At 44.9% G+C, this 24,004-nt stretch overlaps 1 protein-coding gene across 1 annotated transcript in view; it reads left to right on the top strand.

Annotated features, from left to right (window-relative positions):
- The first annotated feature begins 8,898 nt into the window (after positions 1–8,898).
- LOC120022370 (microtubule-actin cross-linking factor 1-like) overlaps positions 8,899–24,004 on the top strand; it is a 273,215-nt gene continuing 258,109 nt past the window's right edge. Inside the window, exon 1 of the mRNA XM_038966262.1 lies at positions 8,899–9,142. Within this exon, the coding sequence (XP_038822190.1) occupies positions 8,899–9,142 (244 nt within the window). The remainder of the gene's footprint in view (positions 9,143–24,004) is intronic.

Raw genomic sequence — 24,004 nt, 5'->3', positions numbered from 1 at the left:
TATGCTACCTTCTGAAGCAAGTCTCCAGTCTAGGTTGCAAAATTGCACTGCTTTTCATTTGGCAAGGCACACCGAATTTCATTTAGCCTTTGTTTGATTAAAACATCAGCAGCGAGCCTAGTTAATCCTGAACTGTCGGACAACATTCCGTCGCGTTCTCTGACGGCTCGGCGGATGGAGGGAGGGTCATTCTTACAAGCTTTTCTCCCGGCCGGACAAACTGGCCTCTCCTGTAGGACTGGGAAGGTCCTGCAACTACAAACTAACCTACAAAACTCAGTTACATAAATACATATTGGAGATGGGGGGGAGGAGGGGTCAGGAGAAATAGGAGAACAGGGATGATAGATCAATGGATTAAGGATTAATATGATCACATGCAAAACCTATTGCAAAAGCAGTAGCTAAACACAGCTCTTTCGTGTTTGCTATGCATCCACAAATATTCCAAATGTAAACGCCCATTCCAAAAAATAGCGTGCGTCGTGCCAGTTGCCCGTGCGCGAATCGTGCTGCTGAGCCCCAGATGACGTTGGAACACACTGAAATTCCATTTTCTCGACAATAAAAATCTCCAACAGCTATGAGGGAGGGAGCGAGGCGGTTGTAGAGACAGGAAATAACGGGAAAAAAGGAGGGAGAAGGAAGGAGGGGAATAGACAGCCATTAACGATTCACGGTCGTGGTATTCATCTCTTCCTTGTCCCGGTTCGGTACAAACCGCTGAGTCGCAGCCCTGATCAGACAGTCTGTATCTAAACGTGCGTCCGAAAGAGGAGAGAAGGTTGTCGTGAGGAGGGACACTCTAGCCACAGCATCCCTGTCTCTGTAATCCAATAGGATATTCGGACTCGGGGACCGCTATTCTCCGGTAAGGTTTCGGTGTCGCGGAACACAGCATGTATAATCTGAATCATATTGACAGCCGTCTTAGATTGTGAAATACATATGATACAATACATGTATTATGGTTGGTTTTCTGTTGCATTTTAATTACCGATGTGGTAAAAGTATTCCCGTAGCCTGATGTCCAATATCTGTTCTTAATTGCATAGTGATAAATCGATCTTTATGTAATTCATAAAAGTATTGGTCTAATTAATCTATTAGGATATACATACTGATGTATAGGGAATTGTTATTTTTTTGGTTATATAAAAATATAAGGTATCCCATATGCCTATCAAAATCGATTTTTATCCATGCTTACTACTGGTTTAGGTGCTTTGTGCTTGAAAATGAGAAATGAAAAGGGGTTGGAAGGGTTTCTAGGTCCAACAGCCTAACAATGTTATTCTACTAATGAGAGAGACACAAAACACCCATGTCACAGACGGATGAACGTTATTAGCCCGTTCTGCAGGCAGTGTGGACAAATAGCTCCAGTATGCTCCTTGACTTTGTTCCCCACGACAATTCCAAATAGGACCGATGCTCAAATGCATACCTTTACCGCTACATATTAAAGCACTTGCTTCTCTTTTCCTCACAACAGACATCAGCCCTTCTTCTACAGAGCATAACATTCTTATGGTCTATTGTTATTTCGTTTAGTCCATAGCCATATGCAAGAGCTGGTTATTCAAGCTATTGTAATTTATGTTACAATAGCTTAGATTTCTGAATAGAAGTAGGTGTCCCTGATTACGATAATGTCATTGATCGACCATTAATTACAGGTGATAATACTATGGGGACCGTGCATTCATCAAAATACATCTCTAGAGCGGCATCAAGGAATGTTATATATTTATAGTCTGTTTTTACACAAGTTGTCTATGTTCAGCCTTCCTCACACCAAAGGCTGTCTGGAAAATAGCAAAAATCTGCTAGGGGTGAAAGCAAGATTCAGGGGTCCCCCGTTGATTCACACACCAGATGGCTTTTCCTTTTGTGAGCAGCCTTGTGTTGATCATAAATCATAAGCTAACACGGTCAGTTTGTCTGTCTAGCCCACGCTAGTCAAAGTAAATAAACAATCAAGTAGTCATCAATGTTCCGTTTTAAACCAGAACCATATTTTTCTCCTATTCCGTGAGACACTTCACACTCGTTGCCAAATGTTATGTCTACTACTCAGTCCTTTTTTCAGCTGCAGTGCCCCCTTATTTCATTAAATATTCAAGAATCAGGGAACTACCACCATGAAACTATATGGAATAAAATGTCACAGAGGTGGCACTGTTCTGTGTTGTCTTTGCTGTAAAATAAATGGACGTAATGTCAGACAGTGTATGTCAGTACTGTCCGTCTGTATCTGCCTGCCTGTCCGCCTGCCCTTCCTGCCTGCCTGTCAGCTGTCTGTCTGTCTGTCTGTGTTTACTCAATCGCATCTGGCCATTTCCCTCTGAATTGCCTCGTTCGGAACAACCAATAAAACAGATTTCTCAGGATACATTGAGTACTTCCCTGAGAGCAATGCAGGCTTCCATTCCCGACCCCAGCATTCTTTTAGGAGAGCATCCTCTTGGTAAAAGTGATAAGGTAGTTTGCTCTTCTGTAAATGTTGCTTGTGGTGAGATGATCAGATGATGACATATCGTCTCATTATCATAGATTTTTCTCTCGTACACGCATGCACACACACACACACACACACACACACACATGGTCTATGGCACCGGGAAGAGATGGCTGCTGCTTTACGGGATCCAACCAATTGTGCTATTGTGTGTGTTTTTTCACGTTGTTTGTAACTTATTTTGTACATAATGTTTCTGCCACTGTCTCTTATGACCGAAAAGAGCTTCTGGATATCAGAACAGCGATTACTCACCTCGTTAAAGAAAAAATTATTTATCCAGTACGACTCGGACGCAAAGGATTTACTTCAGACAATGCCCAAATCCATGCCATTCGCATGAAGAAGAGACAGAGATATCGGGGACGTAGGTCGGGGTGCCTTGTAAGGATCCGACGACAAGTGGGTCTACCATCAATCCTATTAGCCAACGTGCAAAATCATTGGATTACAAACTGGATGAGATCCGATCAAACCTATCCTACCAACAGGACATTCAAAACTGTAATATCTTATGTTTCACCGAGTCGTGGCTGACCATCGACATGGAAAACATACAGTTGGATGGGTTTTCCGTCCATCTGCAAGACAGAACAGCTGCCTCCGATAAGACAAGGGGTGGCGGTCGTGTCTATTTGTAAACAACAGGTGGTGCACGAAATCTAATATTAAGGAAGTCTCAAGGTTTGCTTGCCTGAGGTAGAGTATCTCATGATAAGCTGTAGACCACACTATTTTCCAAGAGTGTTTTCATCTATATTTTTCGTAGCTGTCTATTTACCACCACAAACCGATGCTGGCACTAAGACAGCACTCAACGAGCTGTATAAGGCTATAAGCAAACAAGAAAATGCTCATCCAGAGGCGGCGCTCCTAGTGGCCGGGGACTTTAATGCAGGGAAACTTAAATCAGTTTTACCTCATTTCTACCAGCATGTTACATGTGAGCCCAGAGGGGAAAAAAACTCTAGACCACCTTTACTGCACACACAGAGACACGGACAAAGCTCTCTCTCGCCCTCCATTTGGCAAATCTGACCATAACTCTATCCTCCTGATTCCTGCTTACAAGCAAAAACTAAAGCAGGAAGTACCAGTGACTCGCTCAATACGGAAGTGGTCAGATGACTCAGATGCTAAGCTACAGGACTGTTTTGCTAGCACAGACTCGAATATGTTTCGGTATTCATCCAATGGCATTGAGGAGTACACCACATCAGTCACTGGCTTCATCAATAAGTGCATCGATGACGTTGTCTCCGCAGTGACCGTACGTACATACCCCAACCAGAAGCCATGGATTACAGGCTACATCCGCACTGAGCTAAAGGGTAGAGCTGCTGCTTTCAAGGAGCGGGACTCTAACCCGGACGCTTATAAGAAATCCCGCTATGCCCTCCGACGAACCATCAAACAGGCAAAGCGTCAATACAGGACTAAGATTGAATCCTACTACACCTGTTCCAACGCTCGTCGGATGTGGCAGGGCTTGCAAACTATTACAGACTACAAAAGGAAGCACAGCCGCGAGCTGCCAAGTGACACGAGCTTACCAGATGAGCTAAATAACTTCTATGCACGCTTCGAGGCAAGAAACACTGAAGCATGCATGAGAGCATCAGCTGTTCTGGATGACTGTGTGATCATGCTTTCCGATGTGAGTAAGACCTTTAAACAGGTCAACATTCACAAGGCCGCAGGGCCAGACGGATTACCAGGACGTGTACTCCGAGCTAGCGCTGACCAACTGGCAAGTGTCTTCACTGACATTTTCAACCTGTCCCCGACTGAGTCTGTAATACCAACATGTTTCAAGCAGACCACCATAGTCCCTGTGCCCAAGAACACCAAGGTAACCTGCCTAAATGACTACCGACCCGTAGCACTCACGTCTGTAGCCATGAAATGCTTTGAAAGGCTGGTCATGGCTCACATCAACACCATTATCTCAGAAATTCTAGACCCAGTCTAATTTGCATACTGCCCCAACAGATCCACAGATGACGCAATCTCTATTGCGCTCCACACTGCCCTTTCCCACCTGGACAAAAGGAACACCTATGTGAGAATGCTAATCATTGACTACAGCTCAACGTTCAACACCATAGTGCCCTCAAAGCTCATCACTAAGCTAAGGACCCTGGGACTAAACACCTCCCTCTGCAACTGGATCCTGGACTTCCTGACGGGCCGCCCCCAGGTGGTAAGGGTAGGTAACAACACATCTGTCACGCTGATCCTCAACACGGGGGCCCCTCAGGGGTGCATGCTCAGTCCCCTCCTCTACTCCCAGTTCACCAAGACGACTCCAACACCATCCTTAAGTTTGCCAATGGCACAACAGTGGTAGGCCTGATCAACGACAACGATGAGACAGCCTATAGGGAGGAGGTCAGAGACCTGGCAGTGTGGTGCCAGCATAACAACGTCTCCCTCAACGTGATCAAGACAAAGGAGATGATCGTGGACTACAGGAAAAGGAGGGCAGAGCACACCCCCATTCTTATTGACAGCGCTGTAGTGGAGCAGGTTGAGAGCTTCAAGTTCCTTGGTGTCCACATCACCAACGAACTCTCATGGTCCAAACACACCAAGACAGTCGTGAAGAGGGGACAACAATGCCTATTCCCCCTCAGGAGACTGAAAAGATTTGGCATGGGTATTCAGATCCTCAAAAAGTTCTACAGCTGCACCGTCGAGAGCATCCTGACTGGTTACATCACCGCTTGGTATGTCAGCTGCTCAAGGCCCTAACAATTGCCAAAGACTCCAGCCATCCTAGTCATAGACTGTTCTCTCTGCTACCGCATGGCATGCGGTACCGAAGCGCCAAGTCTAGGTCCAAAAGGCTTCTTAACAGCTTCTACCCCCAATTCATAAGACTCCTAAACAGCTAATCAAATGGCTACCCGGAATATTTGCATTGACACACTTTTTCAGTTCTGCCCAAAAATGTTCTATAGGATTGAGGTCAAGGCTTTGTGATTGCCACTCCAATACCTTGACTTTGTTGTCCTTAAGCCATTGTGCCACAACTTTGGAAGTATGCTTAGGGTCATTGTCCATTTGGAAGACCCATTTGCGACCAAGCTTTAACTTCCTGACTGATGTCTTGAGATGTTGCTTCAGTATATCCACATCATTTTCCTGCCTTATGATGCCATCTATTTTGTGAAGTGCACCAGTCCCTCCTGCAGCAAAGCACCCCCACAACATGATGCTGCCACTCCCGTGCTTCACGGTTCGGATGGTGTTCGGATGGTGTTCTTTGGCTTGCAAGCCTCCCCCTTTTTCCTCCAAACATAACGATGGTCACTATGGCCAAATAATTATATTTTTGTTTCATCAAACCAGAGGACATTTCTCCAAAAAGTACGATCTTTGTCCCAATGTGCAGTTGCAAACCGTAGTCTGGCTTTTTTATGGCGGTTTTGGAGCAGTGGCTTCTTCCTTGCTGAGCGGTCTTTCAGGTTATGTCGATATAGGACTCATTTTACTGTGGATATAGATACTTTTGTACCTGTTTCCTCCAGCATCTTCACAAGGTCCTTTGCTGTTGTTCTGTCTGTAAACAATTGTTGGAAAAATTACTTGTGTCATGCACAAAGTAGATGTCCTAACCGACTTGCCAAAATTGTAGTTTGTTAATGATACATTTGTGGAGTGGTTGAAAAACAAGTTTTAATGACTCCAACCTAAGTGTATGTAAACTTCTGACTTCAACTGTATATTCTTGACACTTATTTTTCTTAAAACTGCATAGTTGGTTAAGGGCTCGTATGTAAGCATTTCACTGTAAGGTCTACCTACACCTGTTGTATTCGGCGCATGTGATTTGATTTGACACACGCACATATGCGCAGTGCAGGTTGACGTTTATTGTCATGATTCTTGTCCTGGAGGCAGAAATGAGCGATTTCCCCTTAGATAGGCCAGCTGCAAAGTCAAAATTGGCTATATTCTAAACATTTATTTAAAAAATATATAACTCTTTTGTGTTAATATAAGGTTAGGGTTAGCAGTGTGGGTTAAGGTTAAGTTTAAAATCTGATTTTCTGACTTTGTGGCTGTGCTAGCTAGTGACCACTCTGCAGAGCTGCCTCCAGAACAAGAAAAAAACGCTAACCTGCATATGGAGTACACACACGCTCTCTCCTTTCTCCCTCTCTCTCCCTCCCATGTTCATTCCCTCAGACAGTCAACTCCAGCAGCACCTCAATGGCAGTGACTTTTGACAGTGGCTTTCTGTATCGGAGCATGTCTGAATCGCCAGTGAGTCGGGGTTGAGAGTCTAGTCAGTGTTACTCATAGCTGGAGGCCTATATCTATGAGGATCGCTCAACTGTCTCCAAGATCATTCATGCACGTACACAAAACCATGTTGATTATATGCCTTTATGCCTAGGTAACCCTACTATCTGTTCAACTATCAATGAGGCTTCAACAGCTGTTAATCGGTAAATCGGTCCATAGACTATGAAGGAATGCTGTTTTGGAATCACTCTGTCTCAGCTGTGGATGGGAACACCCTGTATCCATGGCCATGCAAATCCGGAAGCCTCGTTACATCTTATAAATCAACCCAGTCAACTGTTCTGCGTCTTTACATGGTGCAACTCCAACAGCTGTTGTCGGGGGGAGAGTGGGAGAGAGAGGGAAGAGGACTGAGACAGAGACAGAGAGAGGGGGAGACGGAAGAGAACTGAGACAGAAAGGGAGGAGAAAGAGGGAAGAAGACTGAAAGATAGAGAGGGAAGAGGACTGTGAGCGAGAGAAAGGAGGGGGCTGTTTTGGAAAGGTAATTATTGAATAATTCAGATTTTTTTCGGACTTTTCAGCTTTTTCTTTCAAAAGCTGTCTTCCTTTCACGCGATGCCACACGAAGGCATAATGACACAGTGTGGCTTTGAATCCCCCATTCTGTCTCTATTTATACACCACTGGCTCCGGTCGCCTCAGAACCAACACTCTGTCAGGCAGCAGCAGGGAAACTGAGTGATCCAACGGCACGCTGAGGATGCTGGGAAGGGACATGCTGGAGGAAGTGGGGCAGGCATTCTGCCCAGGGCTAGACTAGTACAGGGAAATTCACCACAGTTACCACAGATGGAAATAGTAGTTAGCTTGTTTGACTTACTACTCACATATCAATGAAATATTTCCACTACCTAACCACTGCTATAGTAGTAAGGGGGTTTGTATAATTTCAGTCAATTGCAAATTGGATAGAAGGACAAAATTATGGATAGAAGGCCAAAACTCTTTTTTTTAAATACTCTTCCTTATTTAGATAAAAATGGAAAACCGTGGTGGTTTTGTGCTTAACTAGGATCCTCATGAGACGTAAAACTGCAAAGGTCTGGTCTGAAAAATAGCTGAATAAAACCAGAATCAAATCGCGTCAGTCATTTAGCATGACTGGGTCAGCCTTTAGACAGCCTTTAGACAGTAAAACCCATTCAAAGTCCCCAGACACCAATGTGCTGAGGTCAGTGGTATTGATCCCCAATATGATGGACAGAGCCCTAGTCCATGCTCCCGTGGGTCCCATCCACATGCTGCTGATCACAGAAGAACTCAGTGCTCCTCAGCGCCTCTCTCTGCATGACTCGAGTAGAGAATCCAGTATCGACCAGGACCCAGACTGTATTAATAGAATCTGGAGCGAGGGTATTCAATCAACCTGTCCCTTGGTCTTTCCACATCATTACTTCAGTGACTCAGCAGCGATGTCTGTTGAACCATCATCATCATGACCCCAAGACGCACCCGTCAATCATCTATTATGAATGTAGAGTAATGGAAGTCATACTGCTCTTGATTGTCGCCAAGGTTGCTTGAAAGATGCTCAATTGTCCTGATTTCGTCCTTTTCCTGTCCTTCTCCATTGACTATTGATTGAAGTGTGGTGTGGTTTCACAACCGCTCCAGTGACGCTGTGATGTCTAGCCATCCTCTTTGCCTTTATGTCAATCATCTTCATCTTGAAGTTGAGTAATGGTTTTCTGCTGTCATATTACTGCTGTCATATTACTTTGAACTCGTCAAACTCATTGAGCGTCATTGAGACCTGGCAGTTCTGTTAACCTCCATCCTCCTCCCTATCGTCGTCACCATTAGTTTACCACATCGTGTTGTAACCAAGGTGACTTAAACGAATTACAAGAAGCCTTGCATTATTTGTGAGCGATGCCAGATTACACTGTGGATGATGAATTATACAGCATTGCCTATCTCTCATACTTCCTTTCTTTCTCTTCTCTGTCCTCCCTTTTTTCTTCCCCCCTTTTACCCTGCCCTTATTTCTACCACCTCCCCCACTCTCTTCCCCATCTCTTTTACTCCATTCCCTCTTTTTCTTCCAGCCCTACGGCGTGATGGAGTCCTCGGACGAGGAGACACTGAGCGAGCGCTCCTACGCTAGCGAGAGGAGCGAGCGGTCTTTGCGTAGCGAGCGCTCGGGGGGCTCTCTGTCCCCCTGCCCGTCCGGACTCCAAGGCCCCTCTGGGGACACCCTACCCTGGAACCGACCGTCCAGACATGAGAGAGGAGAGAGGAGAAAGAGGAAAACCCACAACTCTGTGCTGGACCCGGCCGAGAGGGCAGTGGTGCGTGTTGCAGGTAAGACATTTGGGATGTATATACTTCTCACCTGTAGAGGGTATACCTGCAGAGATGGGAACTGAAAATGGTCCTCATCAATTCGGGGAAGACAGAAGGCAAATGTGTGGCAATGTTTTCCTTACAATGTCAAGCATTTTATTACACATTGGAATATTGTTTAGTCTAATGTAATTGAAAAAAGAGCTATCTTTGTAATGATTGTGCTGTATGGGAGGGAGTGGTGAGGATGAGGCTACATCTCCCCATCCCTCTATCCCTCTATGTATGTGGATGTGGGTTGGGAGTGCAACAAAACATATATCATAGCAACACTACAATTGGCAGCAACTAGGCATATATATTTTTAAACAGAGTGTACTGTACTTTTACTGAAGGGTTGTGATACCGCTACAAATACATCAGAGAAAATAATCTGTCAGGTTTATGGCTTGAGGATTTCAAAAAAAAAATTCATCAGTGAACCTGCCATTGTTCCAGCTTGGGTTTTATAAGGGAGTAAAGTGTTTGTGACGGAAGGAGCGACTAAAGATATCGTGAAAAGGGAATGGTTATGTATGCCGCGTTTGTTTCCTCAGGCATGCAAGCTGCTCTTCAACCTGCTATTTCTGTTACTATAATTACTCTTTACAAACACAATCAGCGTCCCACTGGGCACAGACTTAAATTCAACGTCTATTCCACGTTGGTTCAATGCCATTTCATTGAAATGACCTGGAAACAACGTTGATTCAACCAGTGTGTGGGATTGTTGTGGGCTAAAAGAGATGCATACAAAGAGTTGGATTGATGTGGTGTGTAACAGAAGGTCCTGATAACTGTTGTGAATCGTGCAGAAATCCGGACTGAGCCATCGGAAATAATACATTTAAATTGGGACTGGTGAACTGCAATCCACTTAAACAAAACATTTTAAAGTGTTTCAACACTGTTAACTTTTAAACACAGGTTTAATACACAGTTTGCACTTGTGTGAACTTATCAGAATTCAACTGTATATACTAACCAGTGTGGGGGAGAGAGGAGGCACTCAACCAATTCCTGGTCAGAGGTCAAGAGAAAGGAGTGTGAGAGAAACGAAACTGTCATGCTAAAGCTACAAACAGGTCTTTTTTTGGTGGCCTGTTTACTTGAAGCGGTTGTGACATGTGTCTTGTTTTTGAACCCTTTTGTCTCTTTTGAACCCATGTTTATGAGGTTTTGACCGTACTGGTCATTTGACCGTCTCCTGGTTTGAAGAGCTGGAATTCACAACTGTCCTGATGTGTTGTGGTGCCAGCCTTCCAGGGTTTTGGCTGTGTGTGTGTGTGTGTGCTTGCGTGCGAGAGTGCGTGCGTACGAGTGTGTGTGTGTGTGTGTGAGTGGGCAGAGGAAAGGCTGTGTTTGTCTTACTGTTGTAATTTGATTATGTGAGAGATATTTTGGATCAGTGTTGACAGTGTTGACGCTATTGGCAACAAAAGTTGTTGTGTGGTGTCGTTTTTATTCAATATTTCATATTTTGGTTTTCATTTTGGATGCAATTGAGGATGAAGGATGAAGTGTGAATCAACATAAACTAGTATAACAGTGTGACTGTTTATATTAGCATGTCTGGTCATTTTATAATATATTTGGATTGAATGTAATTCATTTGACCAAATTAAGTTTTGTGACAGATTGGCATGTGAAAATTGGATCAGCTGAGGAGCATAAGCATGTTACATGAAACAAAAGCTACATTTGTCTCATGAATTGGAACATTCTTTTCAAAACAGTTCAAAATTGTCCTGCTATTGTGGATTATTTATTGAATTATTTTCAAGTAACTGTCTTGACTTGAGGGATTTGGATATTTGCTGATTTGTATAGCCTATGTGTAAACGTGCATATGAAATGAGTGTGTGCGAATGTCGGATGGAGGCAGAATGAATGCGGTGGGGGAAATGTATGTACATACAGTATGTACTCAGGCCCCAGACATAAGGTGCCTGCATGGAACTGAGGCGTGTCTAGGCGACTGCCTGCCTGAGCTCTTGCTCAAACATTTTTCACCAGGCAGCGCAAAGGACAGCTCCTAGCCTGACTCCTCCCCATTCCCCTGTTGCCATGGCGACCTGCATGCACACTCTCCCGGACTCCTGGTTTCCATGGCTATGAAGGGAGCAGGAAAGACACTGGAAAAGCGAGAAAAAGCGGCCAAAACAAATAGTGAAACAGAGAGAGCGAGCATTTGAATTTGAATTGAAGTTGGAGAAAAGAAAGAGTGTTTGTGGACACAGAAAAAGGTAGAGTGAGGGATATACTGAACCCAAAGAGAAATCCACATTTAAAAGAAAAAAGAGAGAATGGACAGAGAGGAAGATGGAAGGAGGGCAGACAGGGAAAAGGGGCAAGGTTCAAACGGGGAGGATGGGAGGAAGACTAATGATGAAATGTAAAAAGGAGAGAGAGTATATGTGGAGGGCAAACATAGAGAAAGAGAGGGAGGGTGGATCTGAGCTATTTGGAATGGGAAAACGGAGCCGGAATGCCTCGCTATAAGTCAATTATGTCGGCTAGTTAAAACACACGTCAACAGAGGCCCTTTTCACACAACCTCAGAACACTCTGAGAACCCAAGCCAAGGGGCTATATGTATTCATAGACCTGATTCAATCTTCTGCCATAATAGGTGCTTTGCAACATTAGCGACAAATTAGCCACTTAGCGGGTAAATCAGTGCGTAAAAAAATGCAATAGGCTAAAATGTTGAAACTGGGTTTCTGTAGTGAGGCAACATGCCTCATAGTGTGTGTTTGTGTGTGTGTGCATGTCTCATACGCCACATTCACTGTCTGCAGCTGGACTCGGCGTGCTAAAACAAAGATGACTAGCACATTTCATCATGTTTCATCAGTGCTTCTTTTATCATGCAGGATCAGATAGAAAGTTGTAGTTGGCACCGATGACCACTAGATGGGGCTATAACGGGAAAGTAATGATTTGGTCCCTGTTTAAAGATCCTGGCAGACTTGCCTTTAGGCAGGGTTTCCCAAACTCGGTCCTGGGGCCCCCCTGGGAGCACGTTTGGATTTTTGCCCTAGCACTACACAGCTGATTCAAATAACCAAAGCTTGATGATGAGTTGGTGAGTTGGTTATTTGAATCACCTGTGTAGTGCTAGGGAAAAAGACATTTTTATTTTATTTATTTATTTCACCTTTATTTAACCAGGTAGGCAAATTGAGAACACGTTCTCATTTACAATTGCGACCTGGCCAAGATAAAGCAAAGCAGTTCGACACATACAACAACACATAGTTACACATGGAGTAAAACAAACATACAGTCAATAATACAGTGAAAAATAAGTCTATATACAATGTGAGCAAGTGAGGTGAGATAAGGGAGGTGAAGGCAAATAAAATATATATATAAATAAAAATATAAAAAAAGGCCATGGTGGCGAAGTAAATACAATATAGCAAGTAAAAAAACACTGGAATGGTTGGTTTGCAGTGGAAGAAGGTGCAAAGTAGAGATAGAAATAAAGGGGTGCAAAGGAGCAAAATAAATAAATACAGTAGGTAAAGAGGTAGTTGTTTGGGCTAAATTATAGATGGGCTATGTACAGGTGCAGTAATCTATGAGCTGCTCTGACAGCTGGTGCTTAAAGCTAGTGAGGGAGATAAGTGTTTCCAGTTTCAGAGATTTTTGTAGTTCGTTCCAGTCATTGGCAGCAGAGAACTGGAAGGAGAGGCGGCCAAAGGAAGAATTGGTTTTGGGGGTGACGAGAGAGATATACCTGCTGGAGCGCGTGCTACAGGTAGGTGCTGCTATGGTGACCAGCGAGCTGAGATAAGGGGGGACTTTACCTAGCAGGGTTTTGTAGATGACCTGGAGCCAGTGGGTTTGGCGACGAGTATGAAGCGAGGGCCAGCCAACGAGAGTGTACAGGTCGCAGTGGTGGGTAGTATATGGGGCTTTGGTGACAAAACGGATGGCACTGTGATAGACTGCATCCAATTTATTGAGTAGGGTTTTGGAGGCTAATTTGTAAATGACATCACCGAAGTCGAGGATTGGTAGGATGGTCAGTTTTACAAGGGTATGTTTGGCAGCATGAGTGAAGGATGCTTTGTTGCGGAATAGGAAGCCAATTCTAGATTTAACTTTGGATTGGAGATGTTTGATGTGAGTCTGGAAGGAGAGTTTACAGTCTAACCAGACACCTAGGTATTTGTAGTTGTCCACATATTCTAAGTCAGAGCCGTCCAGAGTAGTGATGTTGGACAGGCGGGCAGGTGCAGGCAGCGATCGGTTGAAGAGCATGCATTTAGTTTTACTTGTATTTAAGAGCAATTGGAGGCCACGGAAGGAGAGTTGTATGGCATTGAAGCTCGCCTGGAGGGTTGTTAACACAGTGTCAAAAGAAGGGCCAGAAGTATACAGAATAGTGTCGTCTGCGTAGAGGTGGATCAGAGACTCACCAGCAGCAAGAGCGACATGCGAAATGTGCACTCATTGGGGGCCCCAGGACCGAGTTTGAGAAACTGACTTGAGGTACAGTGCCATCAGAAAGTGTTCACACCCCTTGACTTTTTCCACATTTTGTTGTGTTACAAAGTGGGATTAAAATGGTTTTAATTGTCATTTTTTAAATCAATGATCTACACAAAACACTCATGTCAAAGATGTTTTATTTTATCATTAATAATAGATAAGCAATGGTCACTACAGGTTAGAATCACCTTTGGCAGCAATTACAGCTGTGAGTTTTTCTGGTTAAGTCTCTTTTAAGAGCTTTGCACACCTGGATTCTACAATATTTTCCCATTATTCTTTAAAAATTATTCAAGCTCTGTCAAGTTGGTTGTTGATCATTGCTAGACAGCCAAATATTGCCATAGATTTTCAAGTCGATTTAAGTCCAAAATATAACTAGGCCACTCAGGAACTTTCAATGTCATTTTGGTTAGCAACTCCAGTGTATATTTGGTCTTGTGTTTTAGGTAATTACCCTACTGAAAGGTGAATTTGTCTCCCAGTATCTGTTGGAAAGCAGACTGAACCAAGTTTTCCTCTAGGATTTTGCCTGCGCTTAGCTCTATTCCGTATATTTTATCCTAAAAAACTCCTTAGTCCTTGCAGATGACAAGCATACCCATAACATGATGCAGCCACCAACATACTTGAAAATATGAATAGTGGTACTCAGTGATGTGTTGTGTTGGATTTGTCCCAAACATAATGCTTTGTATTCAGGATAAAAACGTTATTTCTTTGCAGTATTACTTCAGTGCCTTATTGCAAACAGGATGCATGTTTTGGAATATTTTTATTCTGTACAGGTGTCTTTCTTTTCACTCTGGACTTATGTTAGTATTGTAACTACAATGTTGTTGATCCAACCTCAGTTTTCTCATATTTACATGTATGTCATTTAGCAGACACACTTATCCAGAGCAACTTATATTTGTGCATATATTTCATACTTTTTTTTCTTCTCCGTACTGGTCCCCCGTGGGAATCGAACCCACAACCCTGGCGTTTCAAGTGCCATGCTCTACCAACTGAGCCATTAAACTCAGTAACTGTTTTAAAGTCACCATTGGCCTCATGGTGAAATCCCTGAGTTTCCTTTCTCTTGGAGTTAGGAAGGGCTCCTGTATTTGTGTAGTGACTGGGTGTATTGATACACCATCCAAAGTGTAGTTAATAACTGGACCATGCTCAAAGAGATATTCAATGTATTTTTTTTTTTTTAACCCATCTACCAATAGGTGCCCTTCTAAAACCTCCCTGGTCTTTGTGCTTGAAATTCACTGCTCGACTGAGGAACCTTACAGATAATTGTATGTGTGGGGTACAGAAATGGGGTAGTCATTTAAAAATCATGTTAAAAACTATTATTGCACACAGAGTCCATGCAACTTATTATGTGACTTGTTAAGCACATGTTTACTCCTGGACTTATTTAGGCTTGTCATAACAAAAGGGTTGAATACTTATTGACTCAAGACATTTCAGCTTTTCATGTTTTAATAATTTGTAAACATTTCTAAAAACATAATTCCACTTTGACATTATGGGGTATTGTATGTATTTGGCCTTTGTATTTGGCCTACCCTACTGAATGGTGAATTCCGTATATTTTTACTCTAAAAACATAATTCCACTTTGACATTATGGGGTATTGTCTATAGATCAGTGACACAAAATCTCAACTTAAAACATTTTAAATTCATGCGGTTACACAACAAAAATGTGGAAAAAGTCAAGGGGTGTGAATACTTTCTGAAGGCACTATGTGATTGGTGGGATATCCTATGTCTCGACTATATCAGCTATTCTTATGATCTGATGATGGTAACGATGGTTGTGTTCACCGAGGGAATCTTATTAGACAGTAATGTATGTCAAACCGTTTGGGGTGAACCCATGTTCATCTGGAAGGATATCCTGTGAAGGATTATGCTAGGTGTCTGTATGCCAAAGTACAGGAGCTATCAATGAATAGCCTACATACAGGAAGAAGAAACACTATACAACTGCATCCTTAAAATGATAACAGTGGTCAAGCAGTCAGTGGATCTACCGATGTACCGTAAACTGAATGTCATCCGAGTCACGTCACCCTCCTTGAGGTCATTCCCATCACTATTACCCCTTCTTCTACTCTTTGCGTCTATATTACTGTATCATATGTCTGTTTTGGTGGTGATCCGTGTGTGTGTGTTTACAGTATGTGTGTGTGTGTGACTGTGTGTTTACAGTATGTGTGTGTGTGACTGTCTAGTAGTGTGTATGACTGTCTATGTGTGTGTGTGTGTGGGTTTACAGTATGTGTGTGTGTGACTGTCTGTGTGTGTGCGCGTATGTGTGCACTGCTGCGGGAGCCAATGGACGGTCAACAACAACATCTGGCTGTCCTGCTTTGCATTCATGTGCCAATCTCTAGACTCAGTCAGTGCGACTCAACTCAGTGTGTGGTGTCTGTGTGCTTGCCAGGTCTGACGGCTGAAGGTCTACACTGTGTGGGTTTGTGTGTTTGAATTCATACAAAGCCTTCATGGCTGTGGATTGTTGGATGTGTATGTGTGTGTTTGGAAAGAGAGACGAGGTGGGGTGGGGGGTGGTGGTGGGAGGGGGGGTTGACAGAGAGAAACTGACAAGACATGTCTGAGAAAAAGGAACGAGAGAAAGAAAATATCTCCATGGAGTTGCTCTGAATAATTTCATCGGGAAGTTAGCGTCGCTTTATTTCTCTCCATTTCTCACTCCCTCTTTGCCTCGCTTCCTACGTTTCGGGGACAAAAATAAGTCTTTCTTATCCCTATTTATTTAGTAATGTTCTTCGTATTCCATAATATTCCGACTGAACGAATCCGTTGCGGATGGATTATAAAGTTGGTCTTCTACTAGTCATGTCTGCATTATTCACAGTACTGAGGAAATGCTGATGATGCATGACAGCTCTTGGCTACGGAGAGGTGATGTCCGGTTGATGTCAGGTCAGGCTAGGAAGCACTATGACAGTACAGTATTGGTCAGGGTAAGGCTGGGCTTGGAGAAAGCTATGGCAGGTATCCCTCTACTGATGCATTTGTCTGGACTTCTGAGATCCCCATACTACACACATCCTCCCCATACTACACACAGCCTCCCCATACTACACACAGCCTCCCCATACTACACACAGCCTCCCCATACTACACACAGCCTCCCCATACTACACACAGCCTCCCCATACTACACACAGCATCCCCATACTACACACAGCCTCCCCATACTACACACAGCCTCCCCATACTACACACAGCATCCCCATACTACACACAGCCTCCCCATACTACACACAGCCTCCCCATACTACACACAGCCTCCACATACTACACACAGCCTCCCCATACTACACACAGCCTCCACATACTACACACAGCCTCCCCATACTACACACAGCCTCCCCATACTACACACAGCCTCCCCATACTACACACAGCCTCCACATACTACACACAGCCTCCCCATACTACACACAGCCTCCCCATACTACACACAGCCTCCCCATACTACACACAGCCTCCACATACTACACACAGCCTCCCATTTTATGGACGGCGGACACAACACACGTCGGTCTCACCTGTCTAGATCCCCTTACCTCTTGTCGATGGTATAGGCTACTGTGAACATGCCATTCATTGATTATACTGGGCTATAGATGAGCCACTTATAGGATTAGGTCTATGGGATGTTATGGATCTTTCACCTGAGATTATATGAGGACAATGGATCCAGCCCATTGATATCTATTGATGTTCTTGTGTCTTTATTGAATAATTGGCTTCACCTGTATGTCCTGGTGTTGCACCCTGACACACAATGTGCAGTGGTAGCTGTGCAGCCAGCCGCCTCATTGTGTGCCCTTATTTTTCTGGAAAGGAGTGACCTAAATTACGATCTTGATTTTAGTCTCCATGCAAGAAGTGAGAGATTGAGGAAATACAGCACATTCTTTTAAACGGTTGTGATGGGTGTGGATTGTGGTTGGAACAGTGGTCCTTTAAAGGTCTCAACTGGCATGGCATTACATTCCATTGCCGTTAGATGGCGGGTTCAGCCCAAGACAAAAGCAACTATCCTCCAAACTGATTACTGGACACGCCATCTTTTTGTGTAAAAGGAGGTGCCGTTACACCGGTCGGGATACCACCGAGGGGCGCTCCAACCCTACTTTACGCACATGTGTGCCACCGCAGCCATCTATTGACCTACAGCGATACATTTCCTCCGGTGTAGGTTTCTGGCATGGCCGGTAGAGAGGGATGGATGACAGCCACTCCAGGGAGAATATAGAAACCTGAGAGGGAGGAAGAGAAGCAGGCGGAGAGTCGCAGCACACAAACCGTGGCTTTATAGAAGCGGCCATTGTGCTGGGAAGAAGCATTCAGAGACGCTAAAGCGGTTTCATTGAATAAAGACATCGACAAAAGGGGATATACGAACCGGCGTCCAGATACTATTTCAGTGGAGCCTCTCTTCTGATTTCGGAAGGAGCCAGCCCACTACGACCCCGACTTGCCATTACGCAGACACGCTTCAGGGGCGCGCTCACGCACGCACATAAAAAAAATATTCGCCGGGTAGGAAGGTAGCTGAAGAGGTTGAGTTCAGAGAACACGGCGAACGATGCTCCTGCTATTGTGGTTCGGCGGACACATTGGACAATAATGGGTCGATAAATTAAATATCAGTAGGCTGTAACGTTCACATAGACAGACGTTTATTTTATATAGGATAAAACCAAGGTTGGAGCTTTCTGCAGCATATTTTTTTTTCACATATTGCATGCAAACTAGGGATGACTAGACTTGTCAAGTAAGCCGCTTCACGTTTGCGTCTACCAACCAATTAATTGGCCTCGCGAATTGCTACATTTATAAGCAAACACCGGAGAGGAGCAGCACATCCACCGTGGCTTTCAAAGCTAAACGGATTTGACAGCTGCGTTGGCGAGGAGAGGACCCGGATCCACCGTCCTGGATTACTGCGGTAGTGGGCCATTCGGCTGATGGCCACCGGTAACAGAGGCACCATGGCCGGCTTCATCCCGGGTTTACTGCCGACCAACCATTCCCAGGAAAAGGAATTCGCCCAGGCGTACGAAGATGTTCTGGAGAGATACAAAGGTAAGAAACAAGAAGAAAGTGGTGGGCCCTGGCCTGAGTTGATCTACGGCGGATTGTTTCATTGTTTACATTTTTGATGAATAGGCTACACTCGCAGCGCAACTTTCTGTGTCTTTGAGTCAAACCAACTGCGTACGTTTCAAGTCTGATCCTGCTTTTATATTGTGGCATCCAGACGCCAAAGATAACTGGCATGGGACTTCATAAACCTGCTAACGTCAAGGAATTTACCCACATGGCATGCACTATTGTGCATTGAGATTGTTCCCAAGACGCGAAAATAGTGCATAATAGTTAGTTCTACAATTTCTCCCCCTTGGTTGCACACATTTAAAACAAGGTTCTTGGTTTTAATAACTAAAATGCTACATAGCCTGAAACGAACCCAGTTTTGGACCTGCTCCACCATGTTACCACCAGCATTGAGACTTGCTGTTTCATAATCCCTATGACAGGGCCGCTTTAAAAATGAATGCCTCTACTGAAATTGACCGTGATGGGGGGAGGGGGGGTTGATAGCAATTGACGTTGGTGACATCTGTGACCCTTGGGCCCAAATGAAAGGGTGGTCCTTTTTAAATTATTGATTATTGTAATGAAATGCGACTCTGTTTGGGGTCAGAGTAGTGTGTGTGTGTGTGATGAAGTAATTAGTAGTTTTATGTCAAGAATACATGTAATATATTAGTGTCGTTCAGCCATTAGGTTTTGGCATTGCGTCAGTAAATGAGTATTTGGAAACATTGTTAAAATCAGTGGGGCTGGGCAACAACCATTACCGCGCCGGCATGAACACAGACAGACAGACAGACATGTTAATGCAGAGTGGATGCATTTCTGTGCGCAAGCTAAAAGACTGCAGCAATTAATTGCCCACAAGTATAACTCCATTTGCCGATAGCGATTACAGAATAGTTGCCAATGCCACACAGGACATGTTGTTTCGTGTTGATAAATGTAAGTGAATTATATAACTGACACGGCAATATATATATTTTTGGACACCTAGTCAACACCTCACAGCCAATGCACTGAACTGTGGCTACAATGTTGAACTTGTTTTAGCCTACATTGTAACCAAACTTGGAATAGTTGAGTCACACTGATAGTTAAACTTCCTTGTCATTACTAACAAATAAGGACACTGTTTCCCCTCAAAATAGTCATTGGTGTGGGGCAAGGGCCCTGAAGTAACCTGTAGTAGAATCCTCCTTGGGGACCAAGGCCCTCAGTCTACCCAGAACCATTAGATGCTTGACTTTCTATACCAAAGGTAGTGTACACAATAGAACACATGCACTGTATAGAGGTCATATAGCTTTGTGTTTACTGTCCCTACTGTGGGGGGGGGGGTCTGACTGCAGAAGTGGTTTATGCAATGAACTTGACCCTATGGCCCCTTTCCCACCCGTGTGTGATGGGCTTTTCAACTGCATGTCACTTGTGGCAGTTGCATGAAGAAAGGAGTGGGAAATGTGAACTCAGTCGGGTGCTGACGGCACCGCTTGACTGTAATCGGAAGAGGCTTTATGGTGCCATTTTTAAATCATTCAGTAGTGTGTGTTTCACTGTGTGTTCTTCGGGGAGTCGACGGGTTCTCAATAACAATTGACAGGATATCCAGTAAGTGGCTGGCTGAGCACAAGGAAAAAGCACAGGGACGTGTGAATCATTAAATGGACCCCCACACGTGTGACTTAAGCGTGAGGGGACACTGGCCAGGCATACACCGCTGAGACCAGGTGGCCTAAGACTGACACCAGTTTCAGGGGCTAGCTAAAACCCAACAGACAGGAAAAAGTATTATAAACTTGTTTCCACCTAAAAGTTTATGAAAAATGAGCAGAGGAAAGCTAGGGAGAAAGGCTTGCAAGGAAACCAGAGGAAAAAGTCCCATTTAGTTGACAAGTTCGAGACCTAACTTAAAGGCCTCTTGTTCTACCACTGCTAGTTCCCCCCTGTATTCCTTAGCCTAAATGGAACATTCCAGACTGTCTGTATGTGCAGTTCAACAAGACCGATCCACAACCTCCCTGACCTGAGGGGTTTCCGTCCATCCAGACCTGTTGTTGCCGCCTATGAATTTGCCCGCTAGCCTGCCAACTCATGGCAGCTCGGTGCTGTGACTTAACATTTAGGTTCCACAGCTACTAGTAGCCTGGGAGTTACCAGGGACGTCACGATACGATATCACGATACTTAGTTGCCGATACGGTATGTATTGCGTTTCGATATTGCGATTTTGATTTTCCAAACATATTACCCCATCCACATCACTACTAGCTAGGCTCTGTTGGTTGTTGTTACCCTTTAAGCAGACATGGAGTGAGGGATGGACGGTAAGGGCTCCCTCCCTGTAGCCTTTTCACCCCACAGTACTCATATTATTATACACACACACACACACACACACACACACACACACACACACACACACAGAGTACATTTACACTTTTGGACTCTCACACTTCACAGAATGCGACACTCGCGCACACCCAGACGTGCTTCACACAGATTTGAACTTGCACAGTCCCCGACCCCCACGCTCACACACACTGTGCATATTCTGACGGAGTCAGCGAGCGGAAACTGACAGAAGAATATCAGGAAATGTTTTGTATTTCCCCTCTGGAGTTGTGCTGAAGCTGGTGTCCCCAACTGAATTAAAGCCTTTATGGCATACAGGAAGTGACCGGTCGTTCGAGGCCTTTTCTTCCTGTCTCTCCGATTCGCCACACGCAGACATGTACAGTACCCCGTGTCTTTCCACTGCTTCATTCAACTCTATCTACGCGGTGCTATGAATATTATCGCGGCCTGTGAACTGGTGCCACGGTCAGTTCAGCTGGCCGGACTTGAATTAGGGGTGAATTGGGGAAACGGCCTGGGGAAAAGAGGCTGTAACTTAACATTCGATCTGTAACTGACTGGAGTGCGGAATGTCCCAAATTGTTCCATAATGGGTTTTGGTTATTGAAACTGTAACCTCCCCTGGTGTTGGGACTGACTGAATATGCGCTGGAAAGAGAACGAGAGGGGAGGGAGAGGTGGAACTGAGGCAGACGAATTAATGATTTGGATAGAGGGGTTGGATCGTTACAGCTGGACCCCCCCCCCCCCCCCCCCCCCCCCCCCCCACGTGGCCCAGTTTCCCTCCCAGAATCCCTGGTTCCTGTTTGCCTCGGCTCACATGGTAGAATGTGGCTTGCGTGGACACAGCCCCTCATTCCTCCCTCTGTCGTTCTACCTCTGTTTTTTTTTTTTTACATGCATTTTCTTGCACTCTCTTTCTCCTCTTACACTTAGTCGTCCTCGCCTATCAGTTGTTTTGCCATCAGTCTCTGTCTCTCTCTCTCAGTGGAATGAACTCCCTGTTCTCAGCAGTCTCTCTCTAGGCTCTTCCTCCTCAGGGCTCATTGCATAACTGATCTCCAGCTGATTTTTTTGGAAACTGTGTGTGTAATAAACAGTGCTGCTCCTCCCTCTAACACAGCACAGGGCCCGCATTCATAACTCTAAGACTGTGTGTCTGTAAACTGGGCCTGATTGAAACCGAGATGGCTGACTGTGGCTTCCCCACAGCTCAGTCCAAATGTTGTCTTGATGTTAATGCAATGTTGGCTGGAGGCTGTGGGGTCTCCTGGAGTCATTATTGAGATGTCTAGGGTCAGGTTTTTTTTCTTTATGTTGGCAATGCAATCTTTCAAGGTTGGCTGGAATGAACCCACTGCTGTGTGTGGAATATTTTTAGGCAAGAGGGGGTCAACCATACACATCTAGGCACTTAATAGGCTCCTGCACATGTGTACTCCTATAGGGTGTGTGTGTGTCCACTCTCTGCAGGGCCCTTGGAGCGGTGCGTTGAGTAGAATGGATAATGAGGCTCCAGCAGGCCAGAGAAGCAGAGAGAGGGGCTCTAATGTGACCTCTGGACCGCTCCTGTCTCTCTCTCTCTCACACACACACACACACACACACACACACACACACACACACACACACACACACACACACACACACACACTGCAGCAGTACTCCTCTATGCCAGCACATGTGTTTGTGATGTGAGTGGAGGGGGATGTGTATGTATCAAATGGAGGGGGTAGAGATGTCAAGATGAAGGGAGACTGGGTGGGAGAGAGAGGGGGAGAGAGACCTGTTAATGAATTAATCATGGAGTCCTATGCTAAAAGCACTATGTGGGGGACTGTGGCCTGGAGAGCATTGATTTCAGATGGATGCACAGGAGAGCCGCTCTGCATGTCTGCCCCTAGCAACACACACAGAACTGGCGTTCCCCTCCCCGACCCCAGAACTCTACTTACATCATCTGTCTGGTTTGTCGGTCTGGTTTGTCTGTTTGTGACAAGATGCTGCATTAGCGTAGGTGTTCAGGGGAATAGAGATGAGGTAAGCTATAGAGGAATGATAATATACTTTGCAGGTCTTAATACTGGGATTACCTTACGTTCTCTCCTATTTCCTTTCACTGCAGATGTGCAGGGGCTGCAAAGCAGCTAAGAGAGAACTGCTCTCACAAAGGGCTCCCAGTTTCTCCCTATATTCCTGTCTGTCTGGTCTGTCTGTCTCCTGTCTGTCTGTCTCTCTCTCTCTGCCTGTCTCTGTCTGTCTGTCTCTGTCTCTCTCTCTGTCTGTCTCTGTCTCTCTCTGTATGTCTCTGTCTCTCTCTGTCTCTCTCTGTCTCTCTCTGTCTCTCTCTCTCTGTCTGTCTGTCTCTTTGTCTGTCTGTCTCTTTGTCTCTCTCTCTCTCTTTGTCTCTCTCTCTCTCTTTGTCTCTCTCTCTCTTTGTCTCTCTCTCTCGCTGTCTCTCTCTCTCGCTGTCTCTCTCTCTCGCTGTCTCTCTCTCTCGCTGTCTCTCTCTCTCGCTGTCTCTCTCTCTCGCTGTCTCTCTCTCTCGCTGTCTCTCTCTCTCGCTGTCTCTCTCTCTCGCTGTCTCTCTCTCTCGCTGTCTCTCTCTCTCGCTGTCTCTCTCTCTCGCTGTCTCTCTCTCTCGCTGTCTCTCTCTCTCGCTGTCTCTCTCTCTCGCTGTCTCTCTCTCTCGCTGTCTCTCGCTGTCTCTCTCTCTCGCTGTCTCTCGCTGTCTCTCTCTCTCTCGCTGTCTCTCTCTCTCTCGCTGTCTCTCTCTCTCTCGCTGTCTCTCTCTCTCTCGCTGTCTCTCTCTCTCTCGCTGTCTCTCTCTCTCTCGCTG

Source organism: Salvelinus namaycush, chromosome 27, assembly GCF_016432855.1.
Source record: "Salvelinus namaycush isolate Seneca chromosome 27, SaNama_1.0, whole genome shotgun sequence".
NCBI lineage: Eukaryota > Metazoa > Chordata > Actinopteri > Salmoniformes > Salmonidae > Salvelinus > Salvelinus namaycush.
The sequence above is the reverse complement of the archived record's forward strand: the minus strand, read 5'-3'. Positions and strand labels throughout refer to the sequence as shown.